The 15,447-nt window shown below is 40.7% G+C and overlaps 2 protein-coding genes across 2 annotated transcripts in view; both read left to right on the top strand.

Annotated features, from left to right (window-relative positions):
• WDR35 (WD repeat domain 35) overlaps window positions 1–6,446 on the top strand; it is a 43,079-nt gene extending 36,633 nt beyond the window's left edge. Inside the window, exons 22-27 of the mRNA XM_008162387.3 lie at window positions 960–1,070; window positions 1,976–2,140; window positions 3,214–3,354; window positions 3,982–4,138; window positions 5,675–5,915; window positions 6,218–6,446. Of these exons, the coding sequence (XP_008160609.1) occupies window positions 960–1,070; window positions 1,976–2,140; window positions 3,214–3,354; window positions 3,982–4,138; window positions 5,675–5,915; window positions 6,218–6,368 (966 nt within the window). The 3' untranslated portion in view covers window positions 6,369–6,446. The remainder of the gene's footprint in view (window positions 1–959; window positions 1,071–1,975; window positions 2,141–3,213; window positions 3,355–3,981; window positions 4,139–5,674; window positions 5,916–6,217) is intronic.
• Window positions 6,447–9,932: 3,486 nt separating this feature from the next.
• On the top strand, window positions 9,933–15,193 carry TTC32 (tetratricopeptide repeat domain 32). Its single transcript, XM_008162388.3, has 3 exons — window positions 9,933–10,365; window positions 13,847–14,013; window positions 14,741–15,193. Exons 1-3 carry the CDS (start codon window positions 10,214–10,216, stop codon window positions 14,866–14,868), a joined length of 447 nt encoding a protein of 148 aa, XP_008160610.2. The 5' UTR covers window positions 9,933–10,213; the 3' UTR covers window positions 14,869–15,193.
• Window positions 15,194–15,447: the final 254 nt, after the last annotated feature.

Raw genomic sequence — 15,447 nt, 5'->3', positions numbered from 1 at the left:
CATGAATTTCGTGCATCGGCCTCTGGTTACTAAATAGTGATACAAGAATAAACTCTGTGTTTCACATGCTCACAACTGTAGACCTACTTTTGCCCCACCCTGTATGGTATGATTACAATACACGCACCACCTCATATACACACATTTGTTCAGAGGACAGAGATGTTAGGAAATTCCATCAGACTGTTGAGAACAGTCTCCTATGGGTAATAAGATTATGAGTAACCACATTTTTGTGTTTTTAAAAATTTTAACCATAAGAATGTATTAGTTTATAATCAGAAAATATAAGCATTACTTCTTAAAAGATAGTTGGTACAAAATGTACTTTTATGATATTTCTCAAAATATTTTAAAAGTAGGGATGGGGAAAGAACAACTCTGGCCAATTAGGTTCAGAAAGAAAAGAAAATATTCTGGAAGTGGCAAGTCCAGCCCAGTAGGTGTGATGTTTTTTGTGTGGTTTTCTCTCCTGCCACCGCCCTCCGAGGGAGCTGTTTCGGGTCCAGTGTCCTGACCTGATGAATGGCCAGCTTGTTGGGGCATTCTTTATAGAGATATTGGGGAGCTCGGTGAATGAGAGTTCCCGTAAGCCTCAAATTAACAGTTACCTTTGAGGATACCATTTGCCTTAAAGGCTTTTCTTACCACTAGTGTGGGGTTTGTTTTACAGGCTGGTGTTTCTGTAAACTGGTTTCCACCCTGAGGAAGAAAAGAGTCAGGGTCTTCAGGTCCTGGTTAAAAATCAGATCCCGGTGGGAGGCAGTGAACATGGGTCTACAGAGGGTGATGCTTAGCATCCGTTCTGGTTGGTGGCCTCTGTCCCTCTGTCCATTTAAATGCAAAATCACTGTAACCACCGTCCATTTAATACGCACATGTTCCCAGGGAGTCTTGTTAGTTAAGTAGAAGTGATTTCTTGGTCTGTGAAATCTGATAGTATGGTTTTGTCCTTACAGGAAATAGCACAAATGTTTGTGAGAGTTGGAATGTGTGAACAAGCCGTGACTGCGTTTTTGAAATGTAACCAACCAAAGGCAGCAGTAGATACCTGTGTACATCTCAACCAGGTAAGGACCTGGAAGGGAAGTCACCGGGGTCGTCCCTCAGAAACTGTGGCCGACGTAGGGGGTGGGGAGCTTGGATGAAATTAGTGAAAGGAGACGGGACGTCTCCTACTTAGTTGAGGACTGAGAAAAGGTTGGCCTTCCCTCACCTCTTGAAGTGCCACCATTAGGGGTGACACAGTCAAAGCTAGCTCAGTATGGAACAGGAAGTAATCCTGTGCTTTAGTCTGGCAAGTTTTTATCTGGAAGCAATTTCATAATTTTCTGCATTTTATTAGGATTGGGTTTTGTTTCCAAAGAAGGACCAGGTAATGATTATTGCAAGAGGAAAGGATTGAGTTACTTTCTTAATATTTCTTTTGGCAAATCTATATTCTTTTGCCTTGAAAAGAAAATGTATACTTGATATTTTAAAGAGCTGGGATTTAACTAAAATTGAAGTGCAGAATTGTTGTTGACATTGTTCACTATCCCTGCATTCTTTTAAGTATTTTCCCCAAGTATTTTATAAAGCTCCATTTGCTTTATAAAAAATATCATTCGAATGTTATATCTGATAGGATATTTTCTTAACTGAAATTGCATATTTTGTTTTATTATACACATCTCTTTCTCTCTCTTAGTTTGAGCAGAGTTAGAATTTTAAGGTTAATGTGATTATCTACTTTGAAGCTTTCCTTTTCAGATGTACTTCTTAAGCAAAAGCAAAGTCTTAGATCATGTCATCGTTTTGATGCATGTTTTACTTGTAAAACTTATAATTGCTTTTATTTTAAGTGATTTTAAAAAACATACCATTTTAATTTTAATATAGCATTATTATTATAAACTTAAAGATTTATTGTGTGAATTCTATGATATGTGACTCTAAGTGCTTAGGCAACTGAATGGTATATTTTTTCTCCTAGTGGAACAAAGCTGTTGAATTGGCTAAAAATCATAATATGAAAGAAATTGGATCCCTGTTAGCGAGGTATGCAGCTCACTTATTGGAAAAGAATAAAACTCTTGATGCCATAGAACTCTATCGGAAAGCCAATTACTTTTATGATGCTGCTAAACTGATGTTTAAGGTATGTAATATTGTTAGTATTTGGTTTGTTCTAGTTACCAGCGTTTTCTTAGATATCAAAGAACACGTTTTCCATTTTGTTTGGAAACAAATATTTGTTGTAGCAAAATACCTCTGGTTTTATTAATACTATAGCAATGGTTATCTTATTATTATTACCTTTACTAACAGGCTATTTAGTAATATTAGCATCTTATTGATACCTAAGCAATTATGTGTTTATTTAATACTGACATTAAAGAATTATAGAATTTTTAGGGACCATAAAGTACAATTTCCCTTAACTGGGAATTAAGTCCTGTTGACAATAGAATTTGAGTTCCTTAAAATGCACACGTTTTAAAGACATTACACTTTTCATAATATGCATTTGGCAGGAAGGTGACTAGTACAGTATGAGTGTATGCACATTTTACATTCTATTCTTTATCCATTTGCTTTAATAAAAATTTCCCTCAGAATTGTTTAAATAAAAATTTCTGAAGGATATACCATGTTAAAGCCATTTTATCTCTGTGTACTTAGAACATTATTTAACAAATTTCTTCGTGCCCTAGCTGGTTTGGCTCAGTGGATAGAAGATTGGCCTGTGGATTGAAGGGTCCTGGGTTTGATTCCAGTCAAGGGCACATACCCAGGTTGTGGGCTTGATCCCCAGTAGGGGGCGTGCAGGAGGAAGCTGATCAATGATTCTCATCATTTATGTTTCAATCTCCCTCTCCCTCTCCCTTCCTCTATGAAGTCAATAAACATATATTAAAAATAAGAAAAAAAATCTCTTTGTTATGGAAAATACTACCCATTCCATGAATGCTTTCTTCATTCTGACTTAACATCTGTTATTTTCTAAGAATCTTGTAAGTTCTAACTTCAAGGGTTAAATACTAAGAAGGAACTAAGTACTTATCAGTACAAAGGAAAAGAAAGTGGGTTAAAAATATTTAAAATGAGGGATATTTATATTCCATCCTACTGACTTTCCTCCTTTTTTAAGAGAATTAAATTTAGAGATGATTATATCCGTACAGATATAGATTGAGCAATATCTTCCCCCAATTCTTTAAATGCTTAAAGATTGCAGATGAAGAGGCCAAGAAAAGAACTAAACCTCTATGTGTCAAGAAGCTGTATGTACTGTCAGCCTTATTGATAGAGCAGTACCATGAGCAAATGAAAAACGCTCAGCGAGGAAAAGTTAAAGGAAAGAATTCGGAGGTAAGTAGACCTTATATAAGTCATCCGAAGTGTTTAAGGAAAAACAATCAAACTTCTCTTTTTGGACAGACCGTTTAATTTGCTTATTTACATTTATTTCCTTAAATGATATGAGGAAAGGAATGACTGATATGGAATTAGTACTCAAATTTTAGAAATTTTTACTTGGAAATATTGAAAACTGTTTTTACTATAAGACTAATCTACAGTCTGCTTTAATTCCTTACTTAGTAAATCCTTTCTAATCTGTGAGTCCTAAAAATTTTCTAGGTTATGTATATTATTTTAATATGCAAATGAATCTCTTATTAAAGTTTGATCAATTCTGTTTTAAAATTTGATCAATCCTTTCACAATGTATGTGTATAGTAAATCACCACAATGTATACTTTAACTATCTTATATTTATATAAATTATATAAATTATACCTTGGTAAAGCTGAAGAAAATTTGATCACATCAGTTTGACAAAACATGAATTATAATGAAGAAATTAAGTCTGTAATGCCAGTTTGCAGTGATAAAATCTGCTAATTTAGAGATGGTAATGCAGCACCTGCGGAAGTTGTCTTCGTCGGCAGGACGTCGTGGTTGTGCTGAGGGGAACGTGGTGTGCTTCCCTTGCAGGCCACTTCGGCCCTGGCGGGTTTGCTGGAGGAGGAGGTCCTGTCCACGACGAGTCGGCTCACAGATAACGCGTGGCGGGGCGCCGAGGCCTACCACTTCTTCATCCTGGCGCAGAGGCAGCTCTATGAGGGCTATGTGGACAGTGCGTTGAAGACAGGTGGGCCTGTTCCCCAGCGTGCGGAGTCTGTCTAGAATTACAAGTTGAATAGGAAGGGCGAGCTCCTTTAATCTGCCCTTGTAGTAATTTCAATATCACCTTGTTCCCTATGGATCTGTTTTCATGTTTGAGATTCGCTATCTATAATGTGTTTGTGCATTCCCCTTTTTGACGTTCTTTTTGTTTTTTAATACATAGAAAGCAATATGTACGATTCACAGAAAAACAAGAAGTTTGAGATAAGCAAAAAGAACATTTGTAGCATTAACTATTCTATTCATTCAAAGAAAACACTTAATCACCATGTCCTTATGTGTGTGTATATATTATATAAATACTTATTTATAATTTATGATCTATATAATAAAATATATTACATAAAGTAAATAAATTTGAGTAAATAAATTTGTTTTTTTACAATATTGGGAGTATAGCAGATTACACTCTTGTGTACTTTTAAAAAACAGTAATATGTTGTAAAATATTTTTATATTAGTAAATAGATTTCTATAGCATTTAACTTTTTAAAATAAAAATGATACTTATATAACAATTTCAACTAAAACAAAAAAATTCAAAGAAAAAAGTAAAATTTTATAACTCACAAATAATCATTTCCAACATTTGGTTGAACTTCCTTTTCGACATTTTTTAAAATATATATTTTTTTATTGATTTCAGAGAGGAAGGGAGAAAGAGAGAGAGATAGAAACATCAATGATGAGAGAGAATCATTGATCAGCTGCCTCCTGCATGCCCCCTACTGGGGATTGAGCCCGCAACCCGGGCATTTGCCCTTGACTGGAATTGAACTCAGGACCCTTCAGTCCGCAGGCTGAGGCTCTATCCACTGAGCCAAACCAGCTGGGGCCCTTTTCCACATTTTTCCATACCCATAAAGTTGCTGTTTGTATACAGTTTTACTGAAAAAAAAAAAAATCAATACAATATATGTTGTTCAGGGGCTTGCTTTCTATCTTCAACAGCATATTGCAGTTATCTTTCCATGCTGCTAAAGAGAGCTATGTGACTATTTTTAGTAATTGTATAACATGCTATCATATTTATTTTACTGTAATTTATAGAAGATTATTTACGTGCAGTATGATATATTAATCCCAAAAGAGCATAGGTATGAGAATTATCTTATAAACCAGGACACATGAATGACTGAACCATAGTGCTTTCAGATGGGCCACGACAGTACCGTAGGCACTGTCACCATCCACCCGCATTCCTGTAGCATCTTGGTTGGGCCAGTGTGAAGTCACCAGGCTGCTGCTCGTATCATCACCAGCACATCACACCCTCATAGATCATCAATCTGTATTTCCAGGACTGGAGCTGTTAGCTGGCGTTACCGACCCTGGAGGTCACGTAGCGTACTTCTTCCTGCTAGTGCCCCGACCTCCCACCATTGTTTTCTTTAACTTTGCTAAAGTTCATGTAGGGTAAACTAAGACAGCTCAGCCCAGGTTCTTTCCCATACACGATGAGAAATGCTTTGCAAAATCCACATTGTTCTTTCTTCCCCAGCTCTTCACCTGAGAGACTATGAAGACATCATCCCTGCCGTGGAGATCTACTCTCTGCTAGCACTCTGTGCTTGTGCCAGTGAAGCCTTTGGGACTTGTTCTAAAGCTTTTATTAAACTCGAATCTTTAGAGAGCCTCAGTTCCGAGCAGAAACAGCAATATGAAGATCTTGCTATAGAAATCTTCACCAAGCATACACCAAAAGATAACAGAAAATCGGAATTGGACAACCTTCTTAAAGGGTAAGGCTAACTGTAATTAGTAAGTGTCATTCTACCTTTTTAGAAGTTTGGATTTCTATATGTATAATAGTGTGATATACTAGCAGTAGTTAGAGCACTAAGTTTTGAAGTAGGTTACCTTAACATTATACCCTATTTTATTTAGTCTTAGAAGTATATTAATGCTTTATTTTCTCATTGTAAGAAAAGTTTTTAAGTTTACCTTGAAATATTTTTTATTCCTCAGTTTTTAAATGTGATGAAGGTTTAAGTAATTAGAAGCTTTGAAGTATAATTATTTGTTCTTCCTCTTACGTTCACAGAGGGAAAGGGAAACTGCCAACATGCGTTGCCACAGGCAGCCCCATCACCGAGTACCAGTTCTGGATGTGCAGCGTATGCAAGCACTGCGTGCTGGCTCAGGAGATCAGTAACTACAACTTCTGTCCCTTATGCCACAGTTCAGTGGGATAAAGGAACGACAAGTCATGTGTAACTGTAACATACAGCAGCATATATGCATAGCTATAACTGTGTACATAATAAGGTCGACTTCCATACATTTTATATGAAAATCAGCATCTTTATTTCATAGTTGTATTTTGACACAAAATTATATATAAATTATGCATATATATAATATCTATATTATATACACATATACATATTATGTATATAATTTTGTGTTAAACTATGACTATGAAATAATGATGCTGATTTTCATATAAAACATATGGAAGTCAACCTTATTTCATGTCTGTCTATCATCTATCTATTTTGTGGTTGGTTACATGATACTATGGAAATATTCTGAATAAGAAATTTTTTTCTCATAGTGTCAAGATTACTAAGTCACTAAAAAGTCTTGGCGAGGGCATAGAAGCAACATGGGAGTGGGGCAAAGTTGTACCAGAGGAGGTTAAACAGTTTGCTTCAAGTCCAAAATCAGCTATTGACTCCTCAAGCCTTTCCTAACACATCTATTGGGCACTCTCTCTTGGGGCCTTCTCATTGGCTACTAGTCCAGCCATGCCTGAGCACTAGAATTTTTCCTCCAGTTAATTATTTCAGATAGAGCCTGAGTGGCTGTCTTCTTATTCAGTTTAATATAGAAACCAAAATCTCTAAAATAACACCTTGTAGACTTAAGTATGTTGTTTGGGATTTGTATCTGTGAAAGTTTTAGTGATCTGCCATGTTTTGGGGACCTTGTCTGTCTTGAAAATGGTACTAGAGGAAGGACCACAGCATGAGTTGACTGAACTGGTTTTATTCAATGAAGGATTTTTCAGGATAACAACAACAAACTCTCCCATGGTGAAAGGGGCATAGGGAACAGAATTGTCTATATATAACAAATACTTGGAAAGAAGTTGGATAGAGGTAGTATATTAAAGATAGGATAGGAAACAGTTCTCTTCTGTTCTTGTAGTAAGTCCCTTTAAGTAATGCTTTATCATATAACTTGGTTCTTTATCATATAACTTGGTCTGAACTATGTGAAGTTTCAAAGTCGCATGGTAAGCCCGAGTACTGAGATGACAGAACCTACTGATAAAGCTAAACAAGTAGGCACTATGCCCAAAAGCAACATAGCGTTGTTGACCCGCCTGCTGTCCTGCACGAGTGTGACTGTATTAGACATTTTTTTTTCTAAAGCACACTTTGAAATTATATTTTTGTATTTCAGGGGCTGAGATCTTTGGTTTTATGTGGCATTAAGTGAAATAATATGAAAATAATAAATATTAAAAAAATGAGTTGTATTTATCTTAAGTTTCCTTTATCTAGAACTTATGGATAACATGGTATTTGTTAATTTAAATATTTTTGTGGGGGTTGGTTAGGAGGGTGTTAGACTGCAGAGTGGATAAGGGAAGAAAGGGTCTGGAGGTATGATGCATGTGTAATATCACTTTTGCTACCAAACAGGAGAAACCATGACCACCACCACCTATTAGGTTACTAGGCAGATATCAGGTGACTGGAGGTGAGAGTGCATTACTCCTTAGAGGCCACACAGAGTTCTCATTTAGAAATGGGGGAGAGGAGGAAAATTATGTTACTAGACTTTTAAGAGAAAAATCAAGAGTATTTAATTTGATGATGATATAGCTCCAAGATATTACTACTGAGTTTCTAAAATGCAATATTATGCTGCCCCCTTCTGTGTATTCTTATTATTTTCTCAATTCATTTTTAAAATAATCACTATACTATTTAAAATTAAAACTGACAAGTGCTGGTGAGGCTATAGAGCAATTGAAACCCTTATATGTTGCTGGTGGAAATGCAAAACAGTTCACCAACTTGGGAAAAGTTGAGTTTTAGAAGTGCTCCATATATATTATGGAAATATAACTGGCACGTTTGCCTGTGTGTATATGTATGAATATGTGTTTGTTGTTTTTAAAAAATTATTTTACTTTTTGCTGCTCCAGTTAACAAAATGGAAATTTTATTGAGGCCCCAGGGCCCGGGGGCTCAGGTAGAAGGCCACCCTGTGGGGAAGGAAGAGCTTATTTGACTTTCTTCGTGGGGCACAGGCTGTTGGTGTGGCCACTCTTCCTGGGGCAGTTGACCGCATGGGGTTGCAGCAAGCATAACACTGTCTGCAGATCATCGTGTTTTATTGTATTTCTGGGTGAGCTGGCGGAGGGAAGGCTTGATGATGCCACTCTGCAGGCCAAGTACCAGTGTGGGTGGACTCTGTGGAAGACGGGCATGCGAGTTGGAGAGGGATGGCCACTGAACCTGGCCCCAGCACCTCTGTCACAGGGCACGACCCTCCAGTGTCCTGCAGACCAGAGCTTCTCACGTGTGATGGGGACGCCATGTCAGAATCCCTAGTGTGTTCTATGAGCAGATGGACACACCCACCAGCCTGCCCCACGGAATCTCCATCTCTGCATTCCCCACTCTTATCGGATACATGATTCCAGATGTTTTCTCCCCTTCTCGGGGTTGTCTTTTTACTCTGTTGATAGCCTTTTTGTTGTACAAAAGTTCCTAATTACCATGAAGTTCAATTTATTTTTCCTTTTGTTGTCTGTGCCACTGGTGTCATATCCAAGATTGCTAAATGCAATGTCATGAGGGTTTTTGTCTAAGAATTTTGTATTTTTAGCTCCTATATTTAGGTCGTTAATCCATTTTGAGTTAATTTTTAAATATGGTGTTAGGTTAGGATCCAACTGCATTATTTTGCATGTAGATATCCAGTTTTCCCAGCACCATTTATTGAGAAGACTGCCTTATGCCAGTGCCACCCTATTTTGATCACTGTAGCTTTGCAGTAAGATTTTAAATCAGGAAGCATGAGTCCTTTAACTTTGTTCTTTTTCAAGATTGTTTTGGCTACTTGGGATCCCCTGAAATTCCATATGGATTTAGAATGGATTTCTCTATTTCTGTAAAAGCATCATTGGGGTTTTGAGGGATTACATTGAATCTGTGATTGCATGTTTAAAATATTGTTTTTACAACCCATGAACATGGGCAGTCTATGTCTTTTTTTCTGCAAAATTTCATGATATAAGTCTTTTACCTCCTTGATTAATTCCTAAGTATTTTATTCTTTTTGATGTTATTGTACATGGAATTGTTTTTTTTTTTTAAATTTCCTCTGGATTATTCCTTTTACATAACTTTTACTTGAATTAAACAAATTTAAATTACTATGTGGGTTTCCTTTTGGCATAAAAAGTCAAGGAATGTAAAGTAACAGCATAGACCACAGACAGTCGGCACAAACTACTATTTAATTAATCTTTATACTATTCCAAAGGTTCAAAAGGGTTGAGAAGTTTGTAATCTATGGTCTTGGAGCTCATAAACAGTTTGAATTCGGATCTGGACCATGGGACAACTAAGTGGGTGGGATTCCACCCAAAGCGTCTCGGGGTTAACCCGAGCCTACTCAGAACTGGGGTGTTTTGCTCGGGGTGACGCTGAAACCCCATAGGTGCTACCCTCACCCATTCATCAAACAAAGCGAGGTTTCTTCCGCTTCCGGCATGGCTCCCCCTCACGCCTTATTGTAACAAAGGGCAAGCTCCTCGCAGCATCGGGGCACGGATTTGGGCGCCAGTTCGATCTATTTCTTTCCTGGGGACCGAGGCCGGCAGGACTAACAGTAACAAAGGACCTGCACGTCCCAGGGGCCTGTGCTAGCTCTCCCGGCAGCCAGCGCGCTCCGCCTGCGAGGCCCTGTCCCCGGGGCCAGCGCGGAGGGTAAACTCCGGGTCCGGAAGTGGCTTTGCGGTTCCGCCTCTGAAATCAACCCGCATTCCACCCCGCAGGCCAGACTTCCGAGCGCGATGTCGGGGCCGCAGGGGCAGGGAGGCCGCGCCACCCTAGGCCTCGCCCAGGCCCACTTCGAGAAGGGCGAGTACGCGGAGGCCGAGGCGCTGTACTCCGCTTACATTCGCCAGTGCGCCTGCGCGGCTTCCGCGGGAGCGCCGCCCGGGAGGTAACTATCGCGAGAAGTGGGGCCGGCGGCGTCCTCCCGAGGTGGGCGCCGGGGTCGCGCAGCCGCTCTGCTCGGTCCCCTGAGCTCCAGGGCGGCGCGGACTCCGCTGCGGGGACGGCGGGGCAGGGGCTTGTTTCCTCCGGAAGGCGGGAGGGGAGCGTCTTGGAGCGCGGCCCCTGGCCGTGGCTTTGGGGCGCCCTGGAGGCTGTCGGGACACCGGAGCGTCGGCCCGTCTTTCACCCGGGACGTCCCTCTGTCACCGTCCTCTCCCTCGGGGACTCCGAGCGGAAAGCGCCTTTCCGCCCGTCATCTAACAGCGGGGTCCCCGAGACTCGGTGCGGGCTCTGCTAGCACCCCAGCCACATCGTCACCGCAAGGTTTGGTCCCTCACGCGCTGCGAGGAAAATGTAAATAGAAGGAGGACAGTGTAATGACCCTCCAGGTCATCACGGTTCGGCTTCGGTGTCATCCCTGCACCCGGACTCATGTTCTTTGTCTGTGGGCGTTCCAAACGTCTCTCTAAGTATTAAGGGTTCTTAAGGAGACATAACCACACTATCTTTATCACATAATTCCTTAATAGCAAATGTCCAGTAGGGTTGGAGCTTTACTGATGGGTCAACAGAGTTTTTTGGTTGGTTTGTTTTCTGCAGATGGTTCAAGCCAGGGTGCACATCAGGTCTCCTAATCTATAGGCCCCCCCCCTCCCCCCCTTTTTGCAATCACTCCTTTGCAATCACTCAGAAAGAAGACACCTACTAAGAAGGGCTCCTGGTGGCTAATGGGGCTCAGATTGAAAAACAACAGCCCAGCAGCCACCTCTAGGCACGGGCCCCTCATGCAAAACTGCACTCAGGGCTCCGAGGCCTGCGCTGCACTGCCCGCTGCACTGGGTTTCTGCAGGCTCCAGAAATCCTATTCAGATCGATAGGACAGGCTTCCCCGTCCAAAGGGAGACGCGCAGCTCTGGCTTACCCAGTAGGTTTCAAAGAGTGTTCACCCAGCAGCAGGTACACTGATGCCATCCAGTCTTGTTTCTCTTCCTCCGGGGCACATCCACGCCTGAGGGCACCGCGTGCATCTGGAGCAAATAGAATTTCTGTCCCTTTGCCAGTTGAAGGAAGGAAGTCTGCGTGGCTTAGGAGAAGGGAGCTCCGTGCGCTTGAGTTCCAATCCTGGCTCTGCCGCAGAGCTTGCACCTTTCCCAGCCTCAGTTTCTCCTCTGTGAAACGAATCTTCCCTCTCCTTGCAGTTCGGCACTTCTTCTAGGAACTCATGGATTGAAACGGAATTCTTCAGCGTTTTCCTGTACATGTACCTTTTAGAGTTTGAAATTATTTGAAAGATACGGGGTCACTGAATCATTTTGAAATAGTATTTGCAAACTTTGAATTTCTTTTCATGCCCAAAGGTATGGCCCTAGCCATAACCTAATTTCCAAATGTTTTTTCTCTGCCAAAGTTAGCGAGCGCTAAATAGCCACATTTGGATTACGTAATCTGGTTCAATGACATTACCATAAATACTGTTACTATAAAAAATCTCAATATTACAGAAAACATTTGGAGCTCTATTAGCCCATATCTTTAAAATATGAAACAACTTTCACATGAAAAGTAGGCTTTTAGGATTTGTTGTAATGAGATCTAATTCTGAATCAAACATTCTATGATCGTCTGAATATAATAAATTTATAACAAAGCTTTGAAGCTTGGAAATTTAATGACTAAAACCTTACTGGACTCCGGAGACCGCATTCTTCTTAAAACTCTTTACGGGGTAGCAGCTAACCTGGTATAATAGATGGAGGGAGTGTGCCCTCTTGTTCTCTTGGTTTTCGCAGGGGTGCTCGTAGCATCCAGAAGTCTCTTTCAGTCCTAGCTCATAGAAAAAGACATTTTCTTTTAAAAATATTTTTAAAAATATGTTTTTTATTTCAGAGAGAGGAAGGGAGAGGGAGAGAGAAACATCAATGATGACAGAGAATCATTCATCTCGTTGATCGGCTGCCTCCTGCACGCCCCCTATTGGGGATCGAGCCCACCACCCAGGCGTGTGACCTGATTGGGAATCGAACTGTGACCTCCTGGTTCATGGGTGGAGGCTCAACCACTGACTCACATCAGCCAGGCAAAACAGACATTTTCTAAAACTGCGGTAGTTCCACTCCAGGGTTAGCAAACTTAGACATGACGGAGACCTCTAGGCCAGGGATGGCGAACCTATGACACACGTGTCAGCACTGACACGCGTAGCCATTTCTGATGACACGCGGCCGCATGCCGAGGATGAAACACTTGCTGCTCCTGAGGATGAAACATTTGCGACTAGAGTCTTGGAGTTAGTTTTTTCCTCAAAGTGACACACTACCCGAGTTATGCTCAGTTTTTTTGGCGAAGTTTGACACACCAAGCTCAAAAGGTTGCCCATCACTGCTAGGCTGTGAGCACCTCTTCTGGCAGCAGTAGTTCCAGTAACTCACATTTCAAGATCAAGATTAAGGGAAGTACCTTTTAATAACACTGACGGCAGTCACAAATATGTTCGGAGGACTGTATAGCAAAGAAATGACAGGTGCGTTTGGGCTGTATCTTCCCTGTTTGGTTCACATTTGAGAATCCCTTTGGGGAAAGAAAGAGGGAGACAGAAGCATCTCTGATGCAGAGCGGAGCCCAGGAGTGTTAAATGTGCAGATTTGTCCAGCAGGGCCTTGGGGTGGAGGGTGAGGGAGGGGAGGGCTGTGTAACCCGTGGGGCTGGTGGCTCAGAGCTGCCTGGGCTTCCTTTCAGGAATGTCTGATCACGTCACGCTCCTTGGGCAGCCTCTGGAGCCCTCCGATGCAGAGCTGGTTCTGTACACAGGAGCCCCAAGGTGCCCTGGGCCCTCCCCTCTAGCAGGAAGCCTGCCTGGCCTTGGGGAGGGTCCCAGCCAAACTGCGGGGAGGGCAGCTCTCTCCCCAGAAAGCACGCCCTGGGGGTCAGCGTGTTGACTTTTCACTTAGTCTTGACTTTTCTTTATCAGCGGAAATGACTTCAGATCTCATTGTTTTGGGATCACTTAAAAATTTGAGGGTAAAGCTGATGGTGAACTTTGCGACATGTTCATAGCGAACTCCAGCTCTGACGCTCCCTCCTCGCTCAGCTTGAGTCTGGCCTGTCATTGCCCTGCTGGCATGTGCTTAGAGAAAATGAACAGTGAATTTGATACTGTATTTCAGCCGGACAAGTTGGCAGTGAATAGGGGCTTTGAGCACATGAATGTGCTTTTCCGGTTGATGGTAACACTCCGACCCTGCTGATGCAGACAACGGGGTTAGACGAAACGGATCCACTGCTTTCCCTCTGTGCCCGGGGTTTCTCAGTGTGGATGCTGCACGCTGTAGGCGATGAAGTCTGACAATACCCCAAAGAGAATGAGGGTGGAGCTGGGAGGAATTTTGGGAGGAAAAGCGGTGTTTTTCACGTGAACTTCTTGTTTACAGCGAATGCAGCCCCGAGGATTTGGCTACTGCGTATAACAACAGGGGGCAGATCAAGTACTTCAGGGTTGATTTCTACGAAGCCATGGATGACTACACGGCGGCCATAGGAGTCCAGCCCGATTTTGAAGTTCCCTATTACAACCGAGGGCTGATTCTGTATAGGCTGGGTAAGGCTCCTTTTCTCCGTGGGTCCTTGGTTGTACCCGCTGAATGGAGAGCTCCTGAAGGTTGTAAAACAAAAGTAGTGATCGTTAAGTCTTAAAAGTTAGGCTAAATTTAGGTCTAGAGCCTGGAACAGAGGGATTGTTCTGAGTTTATTTTAAGCTTTCAACAGGCATTACAGACCACAGCGGCACGCTGGGGTGGGAATTGGACGTGGTAACGGAGGGAGGGTCACCCAATTACTTTGTGCCTGTACATCCCCAAAGGCGAATTGAGGGTAATGCTGGTGATCACCTGTGAAACTTTTCTGAGTAAAAATCTTTGAAGGCACACGAGACAAGGTAAAGTGAAGGAGTTTTAAGTCCTTGGAATCAAGGTACTGTTTTTTTATTTTAAAGGGTTGAAAAGAATATCTCCTATTGCCTAATTTTACTGTAATTATCTAAAACAGGTAATGTAATTTTGTTGAGATTTCATGATGATTTATGCTATTTACCTGTTAAATCTTAATAAGTAAACCCCTAGCTAATTTTAAGTATTATTCTGGAAGGGCAGACACTCTTATTTTGATGTAGACATTCCTATATCATTATTAAGAGGAAAAAATTTCTTCAGTAGAAGTGGTTGAAAGCTCATAAATATAAAAGCATGTGTATCCAAACTTTGCTATGAATTATATAAGAAAATACTCAGCTGCTTCTCTCTCTCCCATTTTTTTGGATTCTGGTACAGGATACTTTGATGATGCTTTGGAAGATTTCAAGAAAGTATTAGACTTAAATCCTGGATTTCAAGATGCAACTTTGAGCTTAAAGCAGACTATGCTAGACAAAGAAGAAAAACAAAGAAGAAACTATTGAAAAATTTAACTTTGAAATATTAATTCATGATCCATACAGCTGGCGTCTCCCCGTCTCTAGTTTAAAGTAGGTGTTGAGTGATTTTGATTTATATTTAAGATAAAGAGATTCGTACATGAGCACTAAAAGTTAAATAGTTGGTTTAAGGTAGTTAATTTCAGATTAAGTATTTATATTGAATAGGTATGCTTTTTATACAGTATAAATAAGTAATAACTATATATATGATTACAGTAAAATATGTAAAGAAATGTGTGATATTTTTAATAAAATAATTTTTTGCTATATTTTTATTCCCAATTTTTTATTTATAAAATTTACATCTATAGAAAAGTTGAAGTATAATACAGTAAACACTCTTTAGATTCACCAGTCGTTAAAATTTTGTTTCACACTTGCTTTTTCTCTATATTTAAATATATAACATTTTGCTGAACCATTTGAAAATAAGTTGCAGACACCATAATGCTTTCCCAATAATATTTTAGCCTGCATCTTCTAAGAATAGACACCCCCCTTTATAGCCACAATGCCCTTATAATACCTAATAAAATTACAGTTCTATAGTATAACCCGTAC

The sequence above is a fragment of the Eptesicus fuscus genome, chromosome 16 (genome assembly GCF_027574615.1).
Source record: "Eptesicus fuscus isolate TK198812 chromosome 16, DD_ASM_mEF_20220401, whole genome shotgun sequence".
NCBI lineage: Eukaryota > Metazoa > Chordata > Mammalia > Chiroptera > Vespertilionidae > Eptesicus > Eptesicus fuscus.
Note: the sequence above shows the minus strand (reverse complement) of the source record. Positions and strands in the feature narration are given on the sequence as shown.